The sequence below is a fragment of the Archocentrus centrarchus genome, chromosome 6, assembly GCF_007364275.1.
Source record: "Archocentrus centrarchus isolate MPI-CPG fArcCen1 chromosome 6, fArcCen1, whole genome shotgun sequence".
Taxonomy (NCBI): Eukaryota; Metazoa; Chordata; class Actinopteri; order Cichliformes; family Cichlidae; genus Archocentrus; species Archocentrus centrarchus.
In genome coordinates, this window is record NC_044351.1 from 5897892 (window position 1) to 5925769 (window position 27878).

The following is a 27878-nucleotide window of genomic DNA, read 5'->3' on the forward strand; positions in this document are numbered from 1 at the left end:
AATGGTTGCCAAGGGGATTGAGGTTTGTGAAAGTTTGGTGGTTATTTCTGTCCAGAAGTTTTGTATTGGTGGACAGAGGCAGAATGCGTGGAGGTGGTCATCGGTTGTGTTAAGTGTGCATTGTGTGCAAACATCTCAGTTCTTTAACAACAAAAATATATTCCACATTGTCAACTGATTCTGATTTCTGCCTTATTCAGGCAGACTAATATATATATATATGTATATATATATAGGTATGAATGGTTGTCTCTCTGTGTTGGCCCTGTGACAGGCTGGTGACTTGTACGGGGTGTACCCTGCCTCTCGCCGTATGTCACCGGGATAGGCTCCAGCGACCCTAAACAGGATAAGTGGAAGAGGATGTATATATATATATATATATATATATATATATATATATATATATATATATATATATACTTGTGTTTTTGTCATAGTACCAGCAAGAATTTAAAACTACTTTCACCCCTGGGTATACCAGAGACACAGAAGCCAGTAGAATAAACCAGATCTTCTGCACTGAACCATCCAAGGTGTACTCTCAGTCGTGTGAGAACAATATGAGAACAGGCCCCCCACCAAGGCTAGAGATGGAGCAATACTGGAAGAGTATATTGTAGAAGGATGCAACACACAACACCAATGCTCAGTTTAGTGGATCTAAAAGCAGACCACAGAAACCTCCCTGAACAGGATCCAGTGACCATCACAGTGGCAGACACAGAGTCTCAAATATGAAGAGCTGGACAGCGCCAGGCCTTGGCATGACTCACATCTACTAGCTAAAGAAGTTGACTCCACTCCATGAGTGCCTGGCAGCACAAATAAACCAGCTGCTAATGGATGGGATGCACCTGGAATGGCTGGACACTTCTGTTCCCCAAGGATCTCCAGAAGGGATGGGTCCCATCCAATTTGCAGCCAATAACCTGCCCAGAAAGGAATTGGCAGTAACAACAGAAGAGAAAAACACCAGCTACTTGTAGATAGAACAGTCACTCAAAACTGTAAGACCAGACTGACCAACCTATGTACCACCTGGATGGATTACAAGAATGCCTATGACTCAGTGCTTCACATATGGATCCTGGAATGCCTAGAACTGTACAAGATCAGCGGGAACCTAAGAGCCTTCACCAGGAACTCAATGGGGATGTGCAGAACTTCAAGCTAATTGCACAAGTCACCATCAAGTGCAGGATTTACCAAGGAAATGCTCTGTCCCCACTGCTGTTCTGCATAGGCCTGAATAACCCCAAACTTGTACCTCAGGTACAAGTTTGGCTGCAGATACTGACTATGGAATTGTGCAAACATTAGCCACCTCCTCTATACGAACAACATCAAGCTGTATGCCAGGAGTGAACAAGACATTGATCACTGATTCACACCACTAGGATCTACAGCAGTGACATTAGAATGTTATTTGGACTGGAGGAGTGTAGTCAGATGGTAACAAAGAGAGGGGAGGTAGACAGAACTTAGGGGATTGCACTAGCAAAAGGCAACATTGTGGACACTGACAATAGCTACAAATACCTTGAAATCCCGCAGGCAAATGGGAACCATGAAGAGGCCACTAGGAAAGCTGCAACTGCCAAGTACCTGCAGAGAGTAAGGCAAGTCCCTAGGAGTCAGCTGAATGGAAAGAACAAGATCCAGGCAATCAACATCTACGCCCTGCCAGTCATCAGCTACCCTGCTGGGATAACAAACTGGCCAAAGGAGAAGGAGAAGCCACTGATATCAAGACAAGAAAGCTCCTTAACATGCATGGAAGATTTCACCCCAAATCCAGCACCTGAGATTGTACGTTAAACAGAAGGAAGGAGGCCGAGGACTAGTGAGTGTCAGACAAGACCATAGGGTGCAGGTTCAATTTCAATTCAATTCAATTTTATTTATATAGCGCCAAATCACAACAAACTGTCGCCTCAAGGCGCTTTATATTGTGGGTAAAGACCCTACAATAATACAGAGAAAACCCAACAGTCAAAACGACCCCCTATGAGCAAGCACTTGGCGACAGTGGAAAGGAAAAACTCCCTTCCCTAACAGGAAGAAACCTCCAGCAGAACCAGGCTCAGGGAGGGGCAGTCATCTGCCACGACCGGTTGGGCTGAGGGGAGAGAAAGACATGCTGTGGAAGAGAGCCAGAGATTAATATCAATTAATGATTAAATGCAGAGTGGAGTATAAACAAAGTAAATAAGGTGAATGAGAAACAGTGCATTATGTGAACCCCCCAGCAGACTAGGCCTATAGCAGCATAACTAAGGGATGGTTCAGGGTCACCTGATCCAGCCCTAACTATAAGCTTTATCATAAAGGAAAGTTTTAAGCCTAATCTTAAAAATAGAGAGGGTGTCTGTCTCCCGAATCCAAGCTGGAAGCTGGTTCCACAGAAGAGGCGCCTGAAAGCTGAAGGCTCTGCCTCCCATTCTACTCTTAAATACCTTAGGAACCACAAGTAAGCCAGCAGTCTGAGAGCGAAGTGCTCTGTTGGGGTGATATGGTACTATGAGGTCTTTGAGATAAGATGGTGCCTGATTATTCAAGACCTTGTATGTGAGGAGAAGAATTTTAAATTCTATTCTAGATTTAACAGGGAGCCAATGAAGAGAAGCCAATATGGGAGAAATATGCTCTCTCTTTCTAGTCCCTGTCAGTACTCTAGCTGCAGCATTTTGGATCAGCTGAAGGCTTTTCAGGGAGCTTTTAGGACAGCCTGATAATAATGAATTACAATAATCCAGCCTAGAAGTAATAAATGCATGAATGAGCTTTTCAGCATCACTCTGAGAAAGGATGTTTCTAATTTTAGAAATATTGCGCAAATGCAAAAAAGCGGTCCTACATATTTGTTTAATATGTGCATTGAAGGACATATCCTGGTCAAAAATGACTCCACGATTTCTCACAGTGTTACTGGAGGCCAAAGTAATGCCATCCAGAGTAAGTATCTGGTTAGACACCATGTTTCTAAGATTTGTGGGGCCGAGAACAAGAATTTCAGTTTTATCTGAATTTAGAAGCAGGAAATTAGAGGTCATCCAGGCCTTAATGTCTTTAAGACATTCCTGCAGTTTAATTAATTGATGTGTGTCATCTGGCTTCATTGATAGGTAAAGCTGAGTATCATCTGCATAACAATGAAAATTGATGCAGTGCTTTCTAATAATACTGCCTAAGGAAAGCATGTATAATGTAAATAAAATTGGTCCTAGCACAGAACCCTGTGGAACTCCATAATTAACCTTAGTGTGTGAAGAAGACTCCCCATTTACATGAACAAATTGGAGTCTATGAGATAAATATGATTCAAACCACTGCAGTGCAGTACCTTTAATACCTATAGCAAGCTCTAATCTCTGTAATAAAATGTTATGGTCAACAGTATCAAAAGCTGCACTGAGGTCCAACAGGACAAGAACAGAGATGAGTCCACTGTCAGAGGCTCTAAGAAGATCATTTGTAACCTTCACTAATGCTGTTTCTGTACTGTGATGAATTCTGAAACCTGACTGAAACTCTTCAAATAAACCGTTCCTCTGCAGATGATCAGTTAGCTGTTTTACAACTACTCTTTCAAGAATCTTTGAGAGAAAAGGAAGGTTGGAGATTGGCCTATAATTAGCTAAGACAGCTGGGTCAAGTGATGGTTTTTTAAGCAGAGGTTTAATTACAGCCACCTTGAAGGTCTGTGGTATATAGCCAACTAATAAAGACTGATTGATCATTTTTAAGATTGAAGCATCAATAATTGGAAAGACTTCTTTGAACAGTCTAGTAGGAATGGGATCTAATAAACATGTTGCTGGTTTGGAGGAAGTAACTATTGAAGTTAACTCTGAAAGATCAACTGGAGCAAAAGAGTCAAAACAAATACCAGCAGTGCTGAAAGCAGCCGAACATGAAGAATAATCTTTGAGATGGTTATGAATAATTTTTTCTCGAATGTCTAAAATTTTATTTGTAAAGAAATCCATGAAGTCACTACTAGTTAACGTGAAAGGAATACTCGGCTCTACAGAGCTCTGACTCTTTGTCAGCCTGGCTACAGTGCTGAAAAGAAACCTGAGGTTGTTCTTATTTTCTTCAATTAATGATGAATAGTAAGATGTCCTAGCTTTACGGAGGGCTTTTTATAGAGCAACAAACTCTTTTTCCAGGCTAAATGAGCATCTTCTAATTTAGTGAGACGCCATTCCCTCTCCCGCTTACGGGTTATCTGCTTTAAGCTGTGCGTTTGTGAATTATACCACGGAGTCAGGCACTTCTGATTTGAAGCTTTCCTTTTCAGAGGAGCCACAGTATCCAGTTATACGCAGTGAGGATGTAAAACTATTGACGAGATAATCATCCTCACTGGGAGCAGAGTTTAGGTAGCTGCTCTGCACTGTGTTGGCACATGGCACTGAAGAGCATAACAATGAAGGAATTAGATCCTTAAACTTAGTTACAGCACTTTCAGAAAGACTTCTACTGTAATAAAACTTATTCCCCACTGCTGTGTAATCCATTAAAGTAAATGTAAATGTTACTAAGAAATGATCAGACAGGAGGGGGCTTTCAGGGAATACTGTTAAGTCTTCAGTTTCTATGCCATATGTCAGGACAAGATCCAGAGTATGATTAAAGTGGTGGGTGGGCTCCTTTACATTTTGAGAGAAGCCAATTGAATCTAACAATAGATTAAATGCAGTGTTGAGGCTGTCATTCTCAGCATCTACATGGATGTTAAAATCACCCACTATAATTATTTTATCTGAACTGAGCACTAAATCAGATAAAAAGTCTGAGAAATCAGACAGAAACTCTGAGTAAGGACCAGGTGGACGATAGATAATAACAAATAAAACATGTTTTTGATTTTCCCAATTAGGATGGACAAGACTAAGAGTCAGGCTTTCAAAAGAATGAAAACTTTGTCTGGGTCTTTGATTAATTAATAAGCTGGAATTGAAGATTGCAGCTAATCCTCCTCCTCGACCTGTGCTTCGAGCATTCTGACAGTTACTGTGACTCGGGGGTGTTGATTCATTTAAACTAACATATTCATCCTGCTGTAACCAGGTTTCTGTAAGGCAGAATAAATCAATACGTTGATCAATTATTAAATCATTTACTAATAGGGACTTGGAAGAGAGAGACCTAATGTTTAACAATCCACATTTAATTGTTTTATTCTTTGGTGCAGTTGATGAAGCTGTATTATTTATTGTTTTTGAATTTTTATGCTTAAATAGCTTTTTGCTGATTTTAGCTTTGGTTTTTGGTGGTCTGGGAGCAGGCACCGACTCTATGGGGATGGGGTTTTGGGGGGATGGCAGGAGGAGAGAAGCTGCAGAGAGGCGTGTAAGACTGCAACTCTGCTTCCTGGTCTCAACCCTGGGTAGTCAGTTTTTAGGAGGGTTAATAAATTTGGCCAGATTTCTAGAAATGAGAGCTGCTCCATCCAAAGTGGGATGGATGCCGTCTCTCCTAACAAGACCAGGTTTTCCCCAGAAACTTTGCCAATTATTCATGAAGCCCACGTCATTTTTTGGACACCACTCAGACAGCCAGCGATTCAAGGAGAACATGCGGCTAAACATGTCGCTCCTGGTCTGATTGGGGAGGGGCCCAGAGAAAACTACAGAGTCCGACATCGTTTTTGCAAAGTTACACACCGAGTCAATATTAATTTTAGTGACCTCCGATTGGCGTAACCGGGTGTCATTACTGCCGACGTGAATAACGATCTTACCAAATCTACGATTAGCCTTAGCCAGCAGTTTCAAATTTCCATGAATGTCGCCTGCTCTGGCCCCTGGAAGACATTTGACTATGGTCGCCGGTGTCTCTAGCTTCACGTTTCTCAAAACAGAGTCACCAATAACCAGAGTTTGTTCTTCGACGGGTGTGTCGCCGAGTGGAGAAAAACGGTTAGAGACGTGAACAGGTTGGTGGTGTACCCGGGGCTTCTGCTTAGGATTACGCTTCCTCCTCACCGTCACCCAGCCGGGCTGTTTTCCCTGCTGCTCGGGATCTGCTGGGGGGGAGCTAACGGCGGCTAAGCTACCATGGTCCGCACCCGCTACAGGGGCCTGGCTAGATGTAGGATTTTCCAGGGTGCGGAGCCGAGTCTCCAGTTCAGAAAGCCTGGCCTCCAGAGCTACAAACAGACTACATTTATTACAAGTACCATTACTGCTAAAGGAGGCCGAGGAGTAACTACACATGTGACACCCAGAGCAGGAAAGTGCAGGAGAGACAGGAGAAGAAGCCATGCTGGTAGTGAGTCGGCTAAGGGCTAAGCTACTAGCTGAGCTAAGCTAGCGAATTTCTAAAAACAAATAAAGTGAGTAATGTGAATACAGGTGATTCAGCAAAGAGTATGCTATTTAAAGTAGGTGAAGATTACACTAAAATATGTTATTATCCAGATAAATCGAGTTATACAGATATAACAGCTAACAGACAGCAAAACACTGTGCTCCGAAACAGGAACAGGAAGTGATACAATACCGCAGTGAGAGCCAACACCAAGGTGTCCAACAGAGCTGTTAGTTAGCAGGTTGAGCAGAGATGTCCCTGAGACAGTCCAGCACATAACAACAAGATGCAGGATGCTAGCAGCCATACATGGGATGCCAAACCAAGTGGCTGGCATAGTACAAGAACATCTATGCCATATATGGCTGGAAGTGCTGAGGTCAAACTGGAATATACCCCCAAGGGTGGCTGAGAATGACCAAGGTAAGATCCTGTGGGACTTCCAAATAGAGACAGACAAACTGGTAATGGCTAACCAACATCGTAGTGGTGGACAAGCAGAGGAAGAGGCCATAGTAATAGACGTAGCAATATCAAGTGACAATAACATCATGAAGGAACATGAGAAGTTCAATAAATACAAGGGCTGAGAGAGGAGCTAGAGAGGATGTGGAAGGTGAAGGCCAAACTGGGAGAGTGGTTCCATCAGATTCCATTCCAACAACATCCAAGATCTCTGTCCATAAGAGTGCTGTTGTATAAACAGCTGAGATACTGTGCAGGATCCTCAAGCTCCCAGGCCTCTAGTTGCGTACTCAAGTTTGGAGGAGGACAAAAGACAATCCACAGGGCGAGTGGGGATTTAAAAATCTGTTCATTTTTAATCTCATATGTTGGTGGTAGATATTGTTTATATGCTAAAAATGTGTCATTTTAGCCCATTGGTAGGTGGTTGCCAGGTAATGAGACAGTGTCATAATATGTCATTCATAATTCAGCTTTTGTAAATTAGTAAGTAAATTAGATGTTATTGTTATGAAATAAAGATTATATGATGCTTTTATAAGGTGTTATAGTTACATAAATCTTAAAAACTGAGGTATTTTTGCCTGTTGCTAGGTGGTTTTGAGGCAGCATAATGATAACATAATATCTGATATAGATAAGAACCTTCAGGACCCTAAGATGTACGGTATCTTTCTGCCAAGTTTGGTTGCTCACCTGCTGATGGTCTAGAGGAGTTTGCATACAGAGACACATACAGAGATTTTACTGCACCATAATAGATATCAAATATTTTAAAAGCAGCAACTAAAATTTTTTCTCCTTGACCTACACCCTTTTCACTTGAAATCTACTTTGTTATTTAAAAAAAAATTAGTTGTAAAACTCATCAGTCATGTTTACTTTCTGCCATCTTACTCTTGGATGCAGACCGATTGAGCAAGATGAACAACTTGGATTACAGGACAGCTGGCATTGACTGTGGGGGCTCGGGGCCTCAAACAGTCCCTCCATCGTGCATCTTGCTCCCATCACAGTCCTCACATCTTCATTTGTGCAATGAGACCCCTGGCTTCTTAAGCATGAAAGCAAATTTTTACATGAGTGAACACACACACCCCTCACAATGGCTCTGCTTTCTTTTCCCTTAGGATTAACTGGTGCTTGTTAAATAGGGTTGTGAGGACTGTGGTGGTGGGGGTGGTGGTAATGAATTGACAGATTTGGGGAACAACAGGGTTTACAAGTTGTGCTAACAAGTGCTGTTGTGCAAAGAAAGCTGCCTCTCATTACTGATTGAATTTAGTTGAGTGGAGCTGAAGAGCTGTGCTGATGTTCTTGCACAATACACGACCTGCGTCCTATTGTCATCCACCACCAGCTCTACAATCTCCACCTTCCACAAGCTTTAAATAACACTTAATTTGATTTAATTTTTTTTTTATTTAAAACATATTGTTATATGCATTTAAATGATATAATTTACTATGTTTTATTTTATTAGATTTGTTTAATTTGAACCCTTTTAAATTATTACTGACGTGTATTAATCTAACTCCTTTTAATGCTAAGGAGTTTTGCATATTATATATAAAATATTATTGTATACTCATATATTTAATTTTCTTTTCTTTTACAGATTATTTATTTTTTAATATTATCAGAAGTCAACATCATAGAATAAATGTCAGTTAGTATAGTTCTGTTTTGTGCTTTATGTTTTTCTGTCATTATGTTCACTGCTGTCATTTCCACAGTATATAGGTTTATCTTCTCAGTAAAGCAAAACAAAGCAAACTGATTATTATCTCTGTGTATGTTTCACAGGAAGTTACTCATTGGTGATTTAGTATCCTCGATTCTCTCTCAGAGACTGTTGCTTTCTCATCATGCTATTATTTTCAACTTTGGAAAGTCAGGACACACTGTGAGGAGCTCAGCAGAATTGTTGGTGCTCAAGGTGCAGCAGTCATGGGCTGAACTAGTGAAGGCTTTTATAAGAAACACTCATTAACAGACAACCTCCTTGCTTCTTCCTCTGGCGCCCAGCGAGTGCCGTTTTTGAGAGGGTGCTTTCTCTTTCAGCCCACACAGAGAAAGCCCAGAAAGTCAAGGCTGCTTGCTCAGGGTACTGATTGCACCCCCCCCCCCCCCCCCCCCCCCCCCCCCACCCCCCCCCCCCCCCCCCCCCCCCCCCCCCCCCCCCCCCCCCCCCCCGTTCCCTTTTTTTTTTTTTTTTTTATAAACCAGAGAGTGCACTATTCAGACGAGGCAAGAATGGAATGAAGGCTTTAAAAACATTAATGAGCATTCACAAGCACTTTTTTCTTTGCTGCCAGCCAGATGAGTTTTGAGGAGGAAACGAGACATGAGCAGCTCTCCATTTGAATTGGTTAACTTTGAGTCATCATGGAAGTTTGGCTGCTTGATCAGTTTGTTTGGTGAAAACAAGCCAGAGTGGGAAAAGAAGCCAAAAGAGAAAGCAGGCTTTTCTATAGTGTCACACTTTGCTTTTCTTTCATTTCTTGATGTTTAATACGTTAGCTGGTACAGAGTTCTTTGTTACAAAAATGTTTTGATATTTGAGAATGAATTTGTGTGTTCATGTGTCATTCATGTATCAAAGACAGTCTTCAGAGTTTATGTTTTATGATATTCCAGTATCAAATAAGATCTGTATTTATCTGAACTGAAGATGTGAAAGCCAAACTATCTTATGTACAGGGTATACAGTCATAGCAAAAGAAAGTAAAGTCTCTTTCAGTTCTAAGGTTTTTTTGTATTAGGACATCATAAAAAATTAAGCTGGTTCAACCAGGTTCTAAAATTATTTAAACCTCAGAGGAACAGCAGCACATGGCATATTACATAAAGTGCTTTGAGTGTGCTCAAGTAGAAAAAGCACTATATAAGAACTAGTCCTTTTACCATTTACTATGTCATTATTTATTTCATGACATTGTTAGAAAAACACTGAACAAATGGGGTTTGTTTGAAAGGGTTGAAAGCCTTTTTTCTCTAATAAGAACATGGCAGCACAGTTCAGGTTTGCAAAGTTGTATCTGAACAAACCACAAGATTTCTAGAACGATGTCCTTTGGACAGACAAGACCATAGTGGAGATGTCTCTCCATAATACATTGCCACTACTTGTGTAAACCAAACAGACTAGTCATGCAGAGAATGATTACTTCAAGTAATGGCCACTGAAGGTGTGATATGTCATGTGTAGTGGTTCATCTGTGATTGTATTTAAATTCATATTTTTTGTATATTATATCATATTCTGTTAAACACATCATCATACACTATATTCCCAAAAGTATTCATTTATCTGCCTTCACACCCATATGAACTTGTGTATCCCCTTCTTAATCCATGGGGTTTAATATGATATCGCCTACCTATCTGCAGTGATAACACATCAGCTGTTCTGGGAAGGCTTTCCACAAGGTTTAAGAGTGTGTTTATGGGAATTTCTGACTGAATTTCTGAATTACTTATTCTATTTATTTACTTATCTTCTTCTTCTTTTTTTTTTTTTTTGGTCTGCAAGAGCAACTGTTTTGAGAAGCACACCCGAATCTTGTTGTGTATGCTTACCTATGCAATGTCAATAAAAGAACCTTGAATATTTGAACAGAAAAGGTCCAACCCCAAACTGTTCCCACAAAGTTGGGAGCATGAAATTGTCCAAAATGTCTTGGTATGCTGAAGCATTAAGAGTTCCTTTCACTGGAATTCAGGGCCAAGTCCAGCTCCTGAAAACCAACCCCACACAAAACCCTCTCCACAAAACTTCATGCTTGGCACAATGCAGTCAGACAATTACCGTCTCATCCATCAGATTGCCAGATGGAGAAATATGATTCATCACTCCAGAGAACACATTTCCACTGCTTTAGAGTCCAATGGCAGCATGTTTTACAACATTGCATCCAATGCTTTGTATTGCGCTTGGTGGTGTAAGACTTGGAAGCACCTGCTTGACCATGGAAACCCATTCTATGAAGCTCTCTATACACTTTTCTTGAGCTAATCTGAAGGCCACATGAAGTTTGTAGGTCTCTAGCAATTGACTCTGCAGAAAGTTGACAAACTCTGTGCACTATGCACCGCAGCATCCGCTGACATACATTGTCATTTTACGTGGCCTACCATTTCATAGATGAGTTACTGTCATTCCTAAGTTCTTCCACTTTGTTATAATACCACTAACAGCAGACTGTGGAATATTTAGTAGTGAGAAAATATCCTGACTGGACTTGTTGCACAAGTACTGTAGCATCCTATCACACAGTGGAATTCACTGAACTCATGAGAGCGACCCATTCTTTCACAATTTTTTGTAGAAGCAGTATGCATGTCTAGGTGCTTAGTTTTATACACCTGTGGCCATGAAAATGATTGGAACAGCTGAATTCAATGATTTGGATCAGTAAGCTAATAGTTTTGGCAGTATATTGTATGTACCAAAACAGCACAGACAAAAAAGGTTGAGTGCAATCAGTCCGGAAACCACACTTAGTGTTCTCACATTTTGTAATCCTAGTGTGGGTAGTGAGGCAATACAAGGATGTCTAAAAGCCACATTTGGCAGTGGAGGTGTTGGGAGGGCTGAATTGAAATTACATTTTAATTTCAGTAATGATTTTAGTTTCTAGTGATTATGAAAACAAGATAATGGAGATAAATCAATTTTTTTTCCTATTCATTTTCAGTTGGAAATGGTAATTTTGTCCCCTTAACGACCATGTAGTTTCACTTGTTATCCTTTGGCTAACAAGGTGTATTTAGAATAAGTAAAATTCATAATAAGATGAAGTTAAGTTTTAGGAAGAAAATTTACACCTGAGGCAACGTGGTTCCCATCTCCACCTGCAGGCCAGTATTAATGGATGGTTTCCTTTTTTAAAACAAACCCCAAGACATTTCTTTCCACTCATGCTTACATTTAAGGTATGGATTTTATTCACATTCAATTTTAATTGTGTTTATATTTAAATCTTGGACCTTTGCTAACATTTTACTGTCTTAGTGTTGCTAAGATTTTGCAAAACTATAGTTATGGCTCATCTTTTTTTTTTTTTTTCTCATGTCTCTGAAGCACATTGGATACATGTATTCCTAATAGCTGTTATATAAATAAAGATGAACTGAGTTGAGGAGACTTCTTTTAGTATCCCACATTGTTCACTTATTATTAGGGTTAGCCACCAAAAGTACTAATTTCTATTTAAGAAAAGATAATGCTTTAGATTAAAAATAAACCCTTTCACAATGCTAACCACATGGTCGAAGGCAAACTCTTTTCTGCAAGAAACTTAGTTTTCAGTCTTCAAGTGCTGTTTACAGTTTGGACGTTTTGCATGCATTCACTTACGTAACTGCCATGGCTGACTATGCAAACAGCAGCTGTTTGAACATTATTCATTATTCCAGAATTGCTTATTTTTCTTGTTGATTTTATTATATTCCTCCATAACATATGCTGATTCTAACTTCTTGTGTCTTACATATTTCTGAATATTTTATATTGATAAACAACAACAACAAAAAAAAAAGACAGCCCTCAAAAGAACTGACAAATGGTGAAGGCTATTAGGGCTGTCTGGGCTATCTGCCTTTTTATGCTAAGATAAAGTGATAGTCAACAGTTAATAAATAAATTAATGATAATGAGCCACACTGGCATGCTTGATTTTGCAATGATGGATTTAGACTTGTAGAAACATGTTGATGTGAGTGGACAAATGATCGTATATTTGTTTGGGGTTTTTTTGTTTGTTTTGTTTTTACTGTTACACGACTCCATAATGTAGGGGTTTGCGCAGTCACTTGGCAAGTGAAAGGTCACTGGTTAAATTCCAGCAGGAGACACAAATGCCCTTTGGGGTTGTCAACATGCAGAGGCAACCACTGAAAGTAGCTTTATACATTAAATCTGGAACCCATTATTCATCAGTTGTTATGCTAAAAATGCAAGCTGCTGTCTACAGACAGTGATTTGTCACCATTATGTAAAGGTGAGTCAACTGATGCCTCTTTTTTTTTTTCTCTCTTGTGCTCCTTTTCTCTTTCTCATCAGGCCAGATGGGATAGGGACAGTCACCATGGAGGAGAAAGAGCAGTTTGAAACAATCAGAAGTCGTCTTATGGCTCTACTGGAAAAGCAGATCACACATTTTAGGTATGCCCACATTTATACTGGAATTATAAACTTTTTTTTCTGTGAAAACCAATAGAAATATATATTCTTCTGAAGATTTTTTAAAATTCTCTGTGGAAAATGTCAGGGTTTATGTGGTCATGGAAATTCTGTAAAAGTCACGGAATTTGAAACTATTAAAAAGGTTTCCTGACAAAAACACTTTAAATCACATATAAAGAGCAACAAAATCAGTGTAAAGAGCAGATTCTGGTGTATAAATGGATCAGCAAATTTCACCTGGGAAATTCAATATTACTTAATATTATGGTAAATGGACTAGTTCTTATATAGCACTTTTCTACTCAGTCTGAGCACTCAAAGCGCTTATATAGCATGTTTACATTTACCCATGCACACCCATTCATACAAGCACTTCCATGATTAACTAAGCTAAGTGCTTCAATTATCTAACATTCACACACATTCACACTCCAACGGTTGCATCGGAGAGCAACTTGGGGTTAAGTATCTTGCCCAAGGATACATTGGCATGCAGCCTGGAGTAGCCAGGAATCGAACCACTGACCTTCCAATCAGTAGGTGACCTGCTCTACCTCCTGAGCTACAGCCACATATTGGTTTCATTCATTATTTACTACTGTACGGGGAATGCTGGACAAGCTGGAGAGATTATGTTTCTCAGCTGCCTTAGGAACACCTTGGTGTACCCCCCAGAACAGCTGGATGTGGAGGGAGGACTGGGACTCCCAAATAGGTGGCAGAAAATGGATGGTTAGATATTTTCAATTTTTAGGAGCCAAAACTATTGTTTGTTAAACTTTAACCTAAGGTGGGTTACTATAGTGCTGTGAAAAAGTACACTGCTCCAAAAAATTATTGGAACGCTTTGAAAACTCATCAGAGAGAGAAATCATGTTGGATAAATGTACTGATATGGACTGGGAATTGTGTTAGAAATTAAATGATGCCACATTGTTTGGTAGAAATTAAAATGATAAATCTACAAAGGGCTGAATTCAAAGACGCCCCAAAAAAGTGAAAAAATTATGCAACAGGCTAGTCCATTTTGCAGACATGTCATTGCAGCAACTCACAATGATACTTAGTAATATGTATGGCTCCCACGTACTTGTATGCATACCTAACAATATCCGGGCATGCTCCTAATGAGACGGTGGATGGTGTCCTGGGGGATCTTTTCTCAGATCTGGACAAGGGCATCACTGAGCTCATGGACAGTATGAGGCACAATCTGGCAGCATCGGATGGACCGACACATTACGTCCCATAGGTGTTCTATTGGATTAAGATCAGGCAGCATGGGGGCTACTCAGTAATATTAATTTCTTCATCCTCTGGCAACTGTCTATATACTCTCTGCACACGAGGCCAAGCATTGTCATGTACCCACAATAAGGAAACCAAGACCCACTGCACCAGCGTAGGGTCTGAAAATAGGTCAGAGGATTCATACCTAAATGCAGCCTGGGTGCTGTGGCCTAGCCTGAAGAGGTCTGTGTGTCCCTCCATTGATATGCCTTCCTAGGCCATCACTAACCCACCATCAAACCGGTCATGCTGAACGAGATTACAGGCAGCATAACATTCTCCACAGCTTCTCCAGACCCTATCATGTCTGTCACATGCACTCAGGGTGAACCTGCTCTCATCTGTGAAAAACACAGGGCTCCGGGGGTGGACCTGCCAATTCTGGTATTCTATGGCAAATGCCAGTCGGTCTCCATCGTGCCGGGCAATGAGCAGTAGAAGATGTCAAGCTCTCAGGCCACCCTCATGAACTCTGTTTCTGATTGTTTGGTCAGAGACATTCACATCAGTGGCCTCCTGGAGGTAATTTTGCAGGGCTTTGACAGTGCTCGTCCTGTTCCTCCTTGCACAAAGGAACTGATACCGGTACAGCTGATGGATTAAGGACCTTCTACAGCCCTGTCCAGTTCTCCTAGAGTAACTGTCTGTCTCCTGGAATGGCTTTTGTGCTCTTGAGACTGTTCTGGGATCCACAGCAAAACCTTCTGGCAATGGTACATATTGATAGGCCATCCTGGAGGAGTTGAACTACCTATGCAACTTCCAGCTTTCACCTCATGCTACCAGTAGTGACACTGACCCAAGCCAAATCCAAAACTAGTTTAAAAAAAAAAAAGTCAGGTGCCCCTGCAGTCAACTATTTGCGATAATGAGCAATGAGCCTTTCATCGTTGTGGAGGAATTTTGGCCCACTTTTCTTTGCAGAATTGTTTTAATTCAGCCACATGGGTGAGTTTTTGAGCATGAACATCCTGTTTACGTTCATGCCAAAGTATCTCAATCAGATTTAAGTCTGGACTTTGACTAGGCCATTCTAAAACCTTCATTTTGTTTTATGTTTTTGTTTGAGCCATTCTAAGATGGAGATGCTGTGTGTTTTGGATTATTGTCCTGCTGCATAGCCTAAGTGCATTTGAGCTTCAAGGCACCAGATGGTGGTTGGGCATTTTTCAAAATTTTCAGTTAGAGAGCAGAATTTATGGTTCTCTCAATTGCAACAAGTTATCCATGACGAGAAGCAGCAAAACAGCCCCAGACAATCACACTACCACCACGCTGTTTGACTTATATACCTGATGTAACAGAACACACACCTTCTTAAACTTTCAGCTTTTATCTCATCACTCCACAGAATATTTTCCTAAAAGTCTTAGGGATTGGCAAGATGTATTTTGGCAAATGTGAGATGAGCCTTTGTGTTCTTTTTGGTCAGCAGTGGTTTTTTACCGTGGAAGTCAATAACAGTCTCTTTCTTATTGTTGAATCTTGAATGTTGACCTTTAACTGAGGCTCGTGAGGCCTGTAGTTCCTTTGTGACCTCTTGGATGAGTAATTGATGTGCTTTTGAAGTAATTTTGTTAGGTCAGCCATTCCTAAAGGATTCACCAAGTTTTCTTAATTTGTGCATAATGGTTCTCATCATGGTTTGCTGGAGTCCCAAACCCTTTGAAATGGCTCTGTAACCCTTTCCAGGCTGATAGAGATCAGTAACATTGTTTTTCATCTGTTCTTGAGTTTCTTTAGATTGTGGCATGATGTGTTGCTTCGTGAGATCTTTAAGCCTACTTCATTTTTCGAAAAGGTTCTATTTTAAGTGATTTCTTGATTTAGATGTGGCATTACACAGGCCTGGGTATAGGTAGTGAAACTGAATTCAGCTTTCCAAGAAATGTGGTTAGTCATAATTCATAAATTAAACAGGAGCTAACCATGATTAATTAGCATTTTTCAGTTACTTGGTTTATCTAACATTAAAATGATTTTGAATGTCTGAAATATGTAAGCATGAAATACACACACTAAAACAAACAGAAAAATAAAGCAGTAAGGGGGCAAACACTTTTTAAAAATTTTTTTTTTACAGCACTGTATATAATACACCAGAAACTGGATAGAAGAATTGTATTTCAGTATCCTGGTAATAATTTAGTTTTGACATGTAACAGTCACTTCCTGTAATAAGTTCATTTTGAAACTTTGGTACCTTATACACTTTATGCAGGTTTGTCATCATTTTCTCTCATGTTTGTCAATGCAAGTTACAGTGCAATTAGTTTTTCTGCACTGGACTACTTTATAAAATAACCTTGACTCCAGCAGCTTTTTTTTTTTTTTTTTTTTAATATTGCACATATAGAAATTGGAAACAGTAGCAACAGAGAACAGTAAAATATATACACTGTAAGCTTTAAAAATGTTAGTATGTTCTGTTATTTAAAACTGGAATTGCAAAAAAACAAACAAACAAAAAACCAACCTAAAACATGTAAAACTACAGACATGTTATCTTCATTCTCATAAATGAAATGAAGCAGTCGGTGTATTTTGTAGCCCCATCAGTAGCACACAACAGGTGCAAGACATGCATTGATGGCAGCTGATGAGACCTCCCTGAATCCATTCAGTGTTGCTGGCGCTGTGTGAGGACATTGTGAGGATGGTGTGAAAGCGACAGCCCCAAGACCTTGAGCAGCACTCATCTGAATGGACCTGTGCCATTAACTGTACTGAAGCCCAGCTCTTTAAACCCTTCATGCCTGAGAGGGCCCTCCATCTGGCTCCAGGGAACAGAGTAGGGGCTGGGAGGAGGGGGTTGATCAGCAGGAGTCATTACTAACTCACCTCAACAAGAGGCTAATGCTGATAAACAATGACCTGGACAAGGCTGGGATTATGCAAATGTCACCCAGACAAGAGCTGGATTTCCACAGTTTTGTTTGGATTAAAACTGAGCTCAGCCACTAAAGATTCATTTAGGTCTATAAATTTTAATCAGAGCCTGTAATGATGATTACTCTTTGATCCCCAGGCAGATTACCAAATCACATTTCTTTTTCCAATTATATTTCTACAGAGATAGATAAAAGTGTCAGGACATGATTATTACTGTGCTCTAATCTGTACCATCCCATGCTGTCAGATAATGCAGTTTAGGCAAGTTTTGGCAAAAATTGCATTTGCAGGTTTTCCTGCTTACATCTCTCTTCAACACAAAACTTGCCTTAAACTTTGCTGTTAATGTGTGTAAAATGTCTATCCTATCACTACTCCAGTCTTCAGCATGTCTTCCTAAAATCCAGCATTCTTTCAGTAAAACAAAATGTTAAAAACAGGAAATAAACTACAAATGCATTCTGTAATGTCGTCATACTTTAATTTAAAAAACAAAGCAAAATTCATAACTTCTGTTTTCTCTCATTTTGAGATGATAATGGATAAATATTGCTGCTCCCACACATTCATTTCAAAGTGGGTACAACAGACAAAGATATGTCCATATTACAAGTATCTACTGACCAACTGTGTTTAGAGCTGAGGGATTGTATTGTACGGTCTTTAAACGATAACGATGGTTATTTCTGACCACGATTAAGCTTATTTATCTGTATTTTTGTCACATTTATCTGTACTTGCAAACATAGAACAGTCTCCGTCTGACTTTATTAATTCAGTAGCTCTTTCAAGACTGACCTTGTGGTAACAATTACCAGCCATGGACTCCCACAATTTACTTTACAGGATCAAAAACTGAAGTTAACTGTGTCCTACAGAGCAGGGAAACAGGTTAAAAGATATAGATATACTATATGAAATATCACTAAAAACTGACAAATAAGGGAAGGTTTGCAAAATAAAGAAAACTGTCAGATAAAACTGTATCTTGTCATGTAAAAACAAACAAACAAAAAAAAAGAGCAAACCATCAACCCAACATAATTGCAGGTGAGTTAACAGAAGTGGTGATGGACCATTTCACAGTGCAACACTGATCTATCAACGGGGTCTAGAAGGAAGAGACCCTGTTTATGCATACAGTGACAAAGACCTGGACAGCTTGCAGAATTATATTGTTGAGTGTTTTGAGCGAGTTGGCTTGGGTAAACCAGACAAGACAGCTACTCCCTCTGGCAACAGCGTCCACCAAGAGAAGCCGCCCTGAAGACTCCCCAGACATGGCCTCTCCACATGGCTGACATTTTGGAAAACACCAAAGACACTTTGGCTCTTTGGTGTTTGCACAGTTTATTTCTCTTTTGTCACTTTTCATACCCTTTCTCTTCTCTTTCTCTGCTAAACAATGTGTTTACTTCACGTTCAGTGCTGAGATTTTCCACACTAGCGCAGACGTACACGCAGTCATGCCGAACACATGCGTACACACATGCACGGTTATGCAGTGTGCGCTTAAGTGCACACACACGCACGCACACTCAGACACAAGCTTCTTTCGTGTACATCCAACAGTTCACCAGTTAGTTTAAACTGGTCAGCTCTCAAAAATTCTTTAGAGTGGTTGTAAAACAGGTGACCCTGAACCATCTTTTAGTTATGCTGCAATAGGCCTAGCCTGCCGGAGGGTTCCCATTAAGCACTGTTTCTTTTCATTCACCTCTTTTTACTCTGTTTATACACCACTCTGCTTTTAATCATTAATTATTATTAATCTCTGACACTCATCCACAGCATGTCTTTTGTCCTGTCTCTCTTCCCTCAGCCCCAACTGGTCGTGGGAGATGACTGCCCCTCCATGAGCCTGGTTCTGCTGGAGGTTCCTTCCTGTTAAAAGGAAGAAAGCACTGTTGCCAAGTGCTTGCTCATGGGGGCTCATTTTGACTGTTGGGTTTTCTCTGTAATTATTGTAGGGTCTTTACAATGTAAAGCACCTTGAGGCGACTTTTTGTTGTGATTTGGCGCTATATAAATAAAATTCAGTTGAACTGAATTTAAACATGGCCACACTGAGGTTTGCGTCATGGAATGTACATGGAGTTGGTTCCAGGGAAAGTAGGTTAAGAACTGTTAATCAGTTAAATTACTTAAAGGCAGATGTTGTCTTTCTACAGGAGACACATATGTCCAAAACATCTGTACACATACCTCTCCACAGTTCCCTCACACATACTCAGCCTGCTAAAACTCCAAACAAAAGGATGTCGCCATATTTATTAACAGAAAGATAAACTTCAACATTAGCAACACTACAATAGAAGGCAGATTTATAAACTTATCTATTCAAAATATGGATTTATGTATTGCTAGTATATATGGACCAAATGTTGATTACCCCTCCTTTTTTCATGCTTTCTTCACTTCATTGTCTGATCACGCTGATACTTCACTTCAACCTGGTATTTAATCCAGATATTGACAGGCTCACTACAGCAGTGCTTCAAAGGATCTTGCAGTCTGCAGACATTCTTAAACAATACATGAAGGATTTTGGTCTTTGGGGTTCATATCATCCCACATACTTTTCACCAGTACACCACTCACACTCTCACTTAGACTACTTTTTAGTTACCAGCTCCATTATGATGGATATCACAGACACTCAGATTCATCCTATTACTGGGTTTTAAAGGTGTCTATCTCTTTTACAGAGAAAAGAGTCACCTGGCCGGGGGGTGGTTTGGGCCTCCTTGGCATTGGGGGGGGCTCTGCCAGGTGTCGGGCTGTTCTTGGGCGCTTGGGGCCTCGGGGGCCGCATGCTCGGCTCGTGCTGGGGGTGCCGGCCTGTGGGGTGTGTGTGGGGGGGGTGCTCATTGACTCTGGCTCTACTCAGATCTTTTTTTTTTTTAAATCCCTGTTTTCTATCCCTTTCCTTATTCAGATATTCAGTTCATCATTCCGATTGCGAAAACTGCCAGACGTGACAGGCTTTAAAAAAAAAAGAAAAAAAAGAAAAGAGTCACAACACCAATTAGGTGTTGTGAAATTGGAAATTTAATACATCATTACTTAAAGAACAAGATTTCATTAATTATTTCAAAAAGGAATGGGCAATGTATTTAGAAAATAATGACCTTTAGGAAACAGAATAGGCAGTAATGTGGGGCAAAATAATAGCTTACTGCTATTACATCTCCTTACCATGCATGGAAGGTTTCACCCCAAATCCAGCACCCTAAGACTGTATGGTAAACGGAAGGAAGGAGGCCAAGGACTACTAGTGACTGTCAGAACCACTACCCTAGATGAAACAACAAAGATCCATGAATACACCAGAAAGATGGCCACAAAGGAAAATGTGCTCAGGCAGCAGAAGCCTGAGAAAGAAGAGGCGAAAGAACATGAACCATCATGGAAGAACAGTCCTCTGCACGGCATGTACCACTATCAGATCAAAGAAGTGGCTGATATAGAAAAATCCTACCAATGCCTGGACAAAGCTGGACTGACAGACAGCACAGAGGCACTAATCATGGCAGCACAGGAACAAGCACTGAGCACAAGATTGATAGAGGCTGGGGTCTACTACACAAGGCAAGACTCCAGGTGCAGGCTGTGCAGAGATGCTCTGACACAATCCAGCACATAACAGCAGCGTGTAACATGCTAGCAGGAAGGGCATACATGGAACACCATAGCCAAGTGGCTGACATAGTATACAGGAACATCTGTGCCGAGTATGACCTGAAAGTCCCGAGGTCAAAATTGGATAAGCTTGTGATGGCTAACCAACTGGACATCGTGGGAGTGGACGAACAAAGGAAGAAGGCCGTAGTGATAGATGTTGCAATATCAAGTGATGGCAACATCAAGGAGAAGGAACATGCTAAGGCTGACAAATACCAAGGTCTCAAAGTGGAACCGGAAAGGATCTGGAAGGTGAAGGTAACACTGGCCCCCGTGACAATTAGAACACTTGGGGCAGTGACCCCCAAACTGAGAGAATGGCTCCAGCAGATTCCATGGACGACATCCGAGATCTCTGTCCAGAAGAGTACAGTCCTGGGAACAGCTAAGATAATGCGCAGGCCCCTCAAGCTCCCAGGCCTCTGGTAGAGAACCTGAGCTTGGAGGACAAAGACCATTCGCAGGTCAAGCTATACTACCAGTCAAAAGTTTGTACACACTTACTCATTCATATGAATGAGTGAATAAGTGTGTCCAAACTTTGATGATTTTACAGCATTTACAAGCTGTGATGTCTGCCTTTATATGGGCAGACATCACAGATAAGGGTTTTAGCAAGTGCTCCCTTAGGAGGGTGCCTGAACTTTTTCACATTCCATTATTGGAATGTGAAAAAGTGTGTACTTGGTTAGATTTTTTTCAATGTTCACTAAATATAAAATGATGTATTAACATTTCAATGAAGACTTGTTAATTAGTATTAACTTCTTTTCACTAAAAAACATTACCGTATTTTTCGGACTATACGTCGCTCCGGAGTATAGGTCGCACCAGCCAAAAAATGCATAATAAAGAAGAAAAAACATATATAGGTCGCACTGGACTATAAGTCGCACTTTTTTTGGGGGGGGGGGGGGGGGGGGGGGGGGGGGGTTGATAGAATCCGAGACCCAGAGCACAAATTCCATCTTGAACGGCAATTTAAAATAATAATGGATTAAAGAACAGGACGAACACGGTTAAGCCTACGTTATGCTAACGTAGCACATTCAGCTACATGACGCACAACGAACACGTGTTCGGTATGTTAAGGTAACATTAAGTTATTCAGATAACCATAGCATAAAGAACATACTGACAAGTTAACCAAACCATCAATCCATTGAATTCTTCATCCTCGGTGTCACTTCTAAACAATTCCGTACACTCCGTAGACGAAGCGCCGCTTCCTCTTCTGTGTCACGTTAGTCAGACTCGTCGTCAGCTGCAGTTCCAATTATTCCAGCCTTTCTGAATCCCAACAGGATGGTTTGTCACTGAAGCCCATGTTTTCTTGATCCATCCAATGACTTCCAGGAAAGTTGGGTGGCGCATTCTCCCAGTTGCCGTTAAGCTGTGCTCTCCGTCCATCATCCACTGCGCCCACAGGTTACGCAAGACTGCCTTAAAGCTGCAGTTCACGGAGATGTCAAGTGGCTGGAGTATTTTGGTTCATGTGTTATAAATGTCACATATACGTCGCTCCGGAGTATAGGCCGCACCCCCAGCCAAACTATGAAAAAAAGTGCGACTTATACTCCGGAAAATACGGTATATAGAATTTGCCCATGTACTGGAATTTAGTCACTGATAATCAGCTTTTCTCTTCTGATTTCATGTTTTCAGTCAGACGTCACTTATTTTATTAAAAAAGTACCAGCGTTTTGTCAGCAAACTGAATATTAGTCTGACACTAGTTTCTGCAATTTTTTTGTCAGTCTGTAATTTCAGTTTGGGGTCTGAGCAGGCTTCAGTGTGCCTGTCTGAGTAAAACCTGACAAGCCCTGCGACCTCTTACTTATATTGTCTTGTATATTTTTTAGTATTTGTTTTTATAGTACTTGTGGTTACTGTTTCTTGTTATGTGCATGTGAGACATGCATTATTTGGAAATCAATACAAATAGCTTTGGACAATATTTGGATGATAAAGTGATGGAACATGCAAAAAACATTTTTTTCCACAGCATGTTGGAACATCCATTTCCTCTCTGGCTTTGTGCAAATGGACTTTTTCTGAAACAGAAAAGGATCTCTCAGCTTTATTGACACTGGCTTATATATTCTGTCTTTACCAGAAAAACAAAGGAAACATGAACTCATGTTTGTCATGTCATGTATATGTAGGAAACAAGAGGAAGTTAGCGTGGATGAATGGGTCAGCAAGATGATGATAACATGATGTGTGCAGCATATAATTTACACCACTTTAGTGTATTTTTTCATTGTGCAGGTTAGTCAGAGAGACATCATTAAAACTTAATGTTTGAGGTAGACATCATAGGAGCACAGGCAAATGTGCTCTTTTAGTGTCATCAACAACCAATGTCGTTCTCTCATGCCATTTGCTTTTAGAGAAAAGAAATTACACTAGAAACACTAGTGAAACTGACACTAGTATAATTTCAATTGATTTCTTATGGAAATGCTAGTTCACCTGCCCTAGCAGAATTTGTTGCAAGATTGACTCCAGTTTGTTAACGGCTGCAACAAAATTACCCATTCCAAGCTGTTCACCTATAAATTCCTTTTATTAAATGAATTCATGTTATTAATTTATAACAGTATACATGAATTGTGAGAAAATCAATCTTGAGGAAAAAATTGAATGAAATTACATGCATATGCAAAGCACTTATTTACAATTTGCTCATATTCATTTATTATCCTATCATTATGATGGCCATGGTAACTGAGAAAACATCTTCACAAGTTACACAGGCACAAAACACTGCAGAAATAATAAGCGAAATCTGGATTTGAAATGTTTAAACAGTTGAACAAAAAAACTTCATCTGACCATCTGTCCCAGCACCACCAGCAGTAGCAAGTAAGCATTAGTGTCTGAGTTACTTTTTAGTGTCCCCTCAAAATCTAATCAAAGCCTTCTAATCTCCCTAAATAATTTTGCTTTTGTTTACAATAATTTTACTAAATAACAAATAACAACCAAATTTTTCTATACTGATTAGACAAGATATTCTACTATTTAATCAGATATCACATATTCACTTATATAATCATTCATAAATCATATATGTCTACTTACTGTCAGAAGCTTGCTTACCTATGCAGATAAAACATATTCACAGACATTTCAGGCCTTTTCAGCATGGTTTACTCTTTAATGGCTATTGATTTTTCTTTTAAATGAACATCATGAACTTCTGACTTTACTTAAAGTATGAACTGAATCTTTAAACAAAGTCCTATGATATTATTTTATTTTTGTTACTTAGGTTCATAATTTTTTCTCTGTTAGCAGAGCAGAACATCTGCCTGTTCTTTTTTTGGCTAATAAATGGCTGGCCTATGTGACTGCGTGCCTTTGTTTGTTAAGTACTGTTCACTTGTCAATTAGCAACGAGAAACCTGCATGAACCGCCTCATCTGTGCTCAGAGGTGAGAAAAGCTTCCTTCATCAGTGTAATTAGATGAGAGCAGGCAGCCATCTGTTGCCAACTGACCAACGTTTTCTCCTGCTGAACCCATCTTCCCATTCTTCTTCTTTTTTTTTTTTTTCTCTGAAGTTGTCCTTGAGATTGTTTCTAAATGCCTGCCCATGTTTTGCATCTGCAGGTATTGCTTTCCCTTTGGACGACCAGATGGGGCCCTAAAGGCAACTCTATCCCTTCAGGAACGGGTAATGGGCCAGTTATTAAATCGTGTTTTAAATATGTTTGCACAAACGTCCTGCAGGGTTGTTCCTAAAACATACATGTAGGGAAAAGGAAAGGTCTTTGCCTATATTTACCAGCTGTCTTATGGTCAGCTTAATCACCTATCTGTGTCTGTGCAATCTGACTCTAGTTTTAAGTGGTTATCAATATTGTCACATAAAGCACTGAACAATTTTCAAGGAAAAAAGAAAGAAGAATTATACTGCTAATAGAAAGACAAGAAAGCTGATGCTAATTGTACAAAATCATTCAGTTGTGTTCAAACACAAAGATTCAGCCTGCAATAAATTTTCCTAAAGTCAACATACTCTGCTCATTTCCAGAACTACTGCCTTTAAGCCAGTAGTTCTCCTGACATGCTCCACTTCAGAAGTTGAAAGACGTTCATGCCACAAGCCACTAAAAGTTTTATCAATCATTTATAATAAAAAAGCTGAATTTGTTGAGTAAAGCTCAGTATAATAGCACCAAGAAACTTGCATATTTTCTTTACTTGAGTTATATTCAGTCAACTTATTTTCACTTCAGATTTTTACTTGGGTCCTCCACACCCCACTTCCTGTAGCCCTATATAGACTCCAATGATTCCAATGAATCCTCACTGTTTGAAATAAAATTGGCCACCCCTGGTGCACAGAAGATTTGAATAGCAGGTGGGTGGGGCTTCTTTCAAGCAGCTCCTAACAAGACTACAGCACCTCTACTGTATACCTCTTAGCAGAAATGGTAGTCTGGAAAATGGCCTATTTGCTGCTTGTTTATATATATATATATATATATATATATATATATATATATATATATATATATATATATACTCTTCCACTTATCCTGTTTAGGGTTGCTGGAGCCTATCCCAGCTCACATAAGGTGAGAGGCAGGGTACACCCTGTACAAGTCACCAGCCTGTCACAGGGCCAACACAGAGAGACAGACAACCATTCATACCTATGGGCAATTTAGAGTGGTCAATTAACCTAACCCTAGTCTTTGGACTGTGGTAGGAAACCAGAGTAAGCCCACATAAACACAGGGAGAACATGCAAACTCCACATAGAGAGGCCTGGGCTAAGGTGGAATCATCATTGTAGCTCTGAGGCAGCAGTACTAACCACTGCGCCACCGTGCTATCTATCTATCTTTATATATATATATATATATAAAGATAGATAGATTTATATATATATTTATATATATATATATATATATATATTTTTTTTTTTTTTTTAACCTAAAATGAGATATTTGTGTTTTTTCAGGTTTTGATGAAAGACATCACTACCCCTGTTCCTCCAGAGGACATGAAGAAACTGGTGCAGAGGTGTCTGGAACAAGCAGCTCAAATCAACTACTGTCAGCTGATTGAATATGCTCAAATCAAGGGTGAGAGTTCATAGCCTTATTTTTACAAAAGGGGACATGGGGTCACAGTAAATCATAGATAAGATTTGATAGTAAAAAATATGGCTAACCCAGAAACCAGCCTACTGTACACACAGCAGAGGTCCATCTGAAATGTAGTTGTATTTGAATGTTTGAGTGCATAGCTAATCTGCTTTTTCAATTCTGCACCTTTGTGGCTGCATTTGGACCTATAGTGGACCCTCGGGTAACTCCAGAGAAAAGACTGGAGGACATGATGAGGCTGGGAGAGCTATGCATTGAAGTTCTGCAGCAAAATGAAGAACATCACTCTGAGGTATTTTATTCCTTTTTGTTCTTTCTTTAATATATATAAGGGCTTCACTACTAATGAATGAACAAGTAACAAGCATTCAATATGAACTAAAAGACTGCCAGACTTTTGACATTTTTATTTCATGAAAGGTCCTTTTGTTTCCCACGTCAGAATGTTTTGACAGTGACAGATTTCTTAGCATGATTGTCTATAGAATGTGTCAGTTTATCTGCATACTTAGACTAACTATTAAAAAATAAACTGTATAATTAAAATTTTTAGTTTCTCCAAGTACTTTTGGGCCTCTAAAAATTGGGGGGATTGTGTATGAAAATAGGTGTAGTTCCTAACAGTTAAACAACACTCAAACCTGTAAAGCTGTGCCTTAATCACATCTTGATTGTTTGATTTAAAATCCACTGTGATGATGTACTGAGGTAAAATTACAGAAGAAAATGCAGTTGTTCAAGTAATTACTGATCTAGCTGTATAAAGTGTGCTGAGATGACTTTTTTGTGAGCTTGCACTAATGAATTGAATTCGAATTGTGCAGGTCAGGGAAAATTGTGGCAATCATGCCTGGGCATAGCATAAAGTCCCCATGCCTGGGTTGACCACCCTCCAAGTAGCTTATTAGACAGATGTTTTCCATTATTATCACTTTCATTACTGCAAACAGTTGCTGCAAAGTTTCTATAAAAAAAATAGATCTCTAAGTGATGATGTGAGAAGCTGTTCTCAGACCTCACAGAAGTAGTTTGCAAAGAGACAGAATTAAAATGATTAGATTTTGCCACATTTCTGAATTTAACAGGTTTTGAATGTTGAACAAATTAAACAAGAAAAACAGGGATAGGTTTTTGTCCTGTAGGAAATGTGCATACATTTCTGGTCTTTCTAAGTGAAGCCTCTGGCTTGCAAGTTTTTTGTTTTGTTTTGTTTTTTTTTAAAAACAAGAATAGTGTTAATACATCAAAAGAAAACACTGAACTAAGTCTATTTTTGTGCAGCAGTAACAGAAAGGACAATTTTTCTGAATAAATTCTTCAGGTGAGGGCTTCTAGCACATGCAGGACAATGATTGCTGACCCCTTCAGGGTCATTACATATGAAATTAACCAAATCTGAAAAACTGGTCCTTCTTGACTCTCAACGAAAAGCTGAATTTTTTATACACCAAATTATTGTAGAAAATATATACATTACTGTGGAAAATTTGTATGCCATTTCTTATTACCTCTGCCAAGGAGGTTATGTTCTTGGTAGTGTGTGTATGCATGCATGCATGTCATTTTGCCTGTAAACACGATACCCTGAAATGTTTGAATTCTGATAAAACTTTGTAGGGGTGTAGAGTGGGATCATGTTAACAATCCATTTAAATTTGCCTCATGTCCACTAAGGTCCTCAAGCTCAATTTAACGATTTATTGTTTGAAAACTGGCAAAAAGCCTTATAACTTAAAACTACAGTTCTTACAAGGAGAGGTCTGCCTTTTTGCTCTGTTTAAGTTCACTTATTTGCTTTAAAACAAGTTACCTCTTTAACAAACTGTACATCACTGGGGTCACATGATAACCATGTGCAGAAGTAGTAGATTTCTAGCTCTACTACTTGAGTTGACATCAGAAAAGGCAGTC

At 39.7% G+C, this 27878-nt stretch overlaps 1 protein-coding gene across 7 annotated transcripts in view; it reads left to right on the top strand.

Moving 5' to 3' along the window:
* The window catches only part of cadps2 (Ca++-dependent secretion activator 2), a 280333-nt gene that overhangs the window by 139893 nt on the left and 112562 nt on the right, over nucleotides 1-27878 (top strand). For all 7 annotated transcript variants that reach the window (XM_030730944.1, XM_030730939.1, XM_030730942.1 and 4 more), the window contains 4 exons: nucleotides 12854-12955; nucleotides 24460-24523; nucleotides 25820-25949; nucleotides 26159-26259. In XM_030730944.1, coding sequence (XP_030586804.1) covers nucleotides 12854-12955; nucleotides 24460-24523; nucleotides 25820-25949; nucleotides 26159-26259 — 397 coding nt within the window. The remainder of the gene's footprint in view (nucleotides 1-12853; nucleotides 12956-24459; nucleotides 24524-25819; nucleotides 25950-26158; nucleotides 26260-27878) is intronic.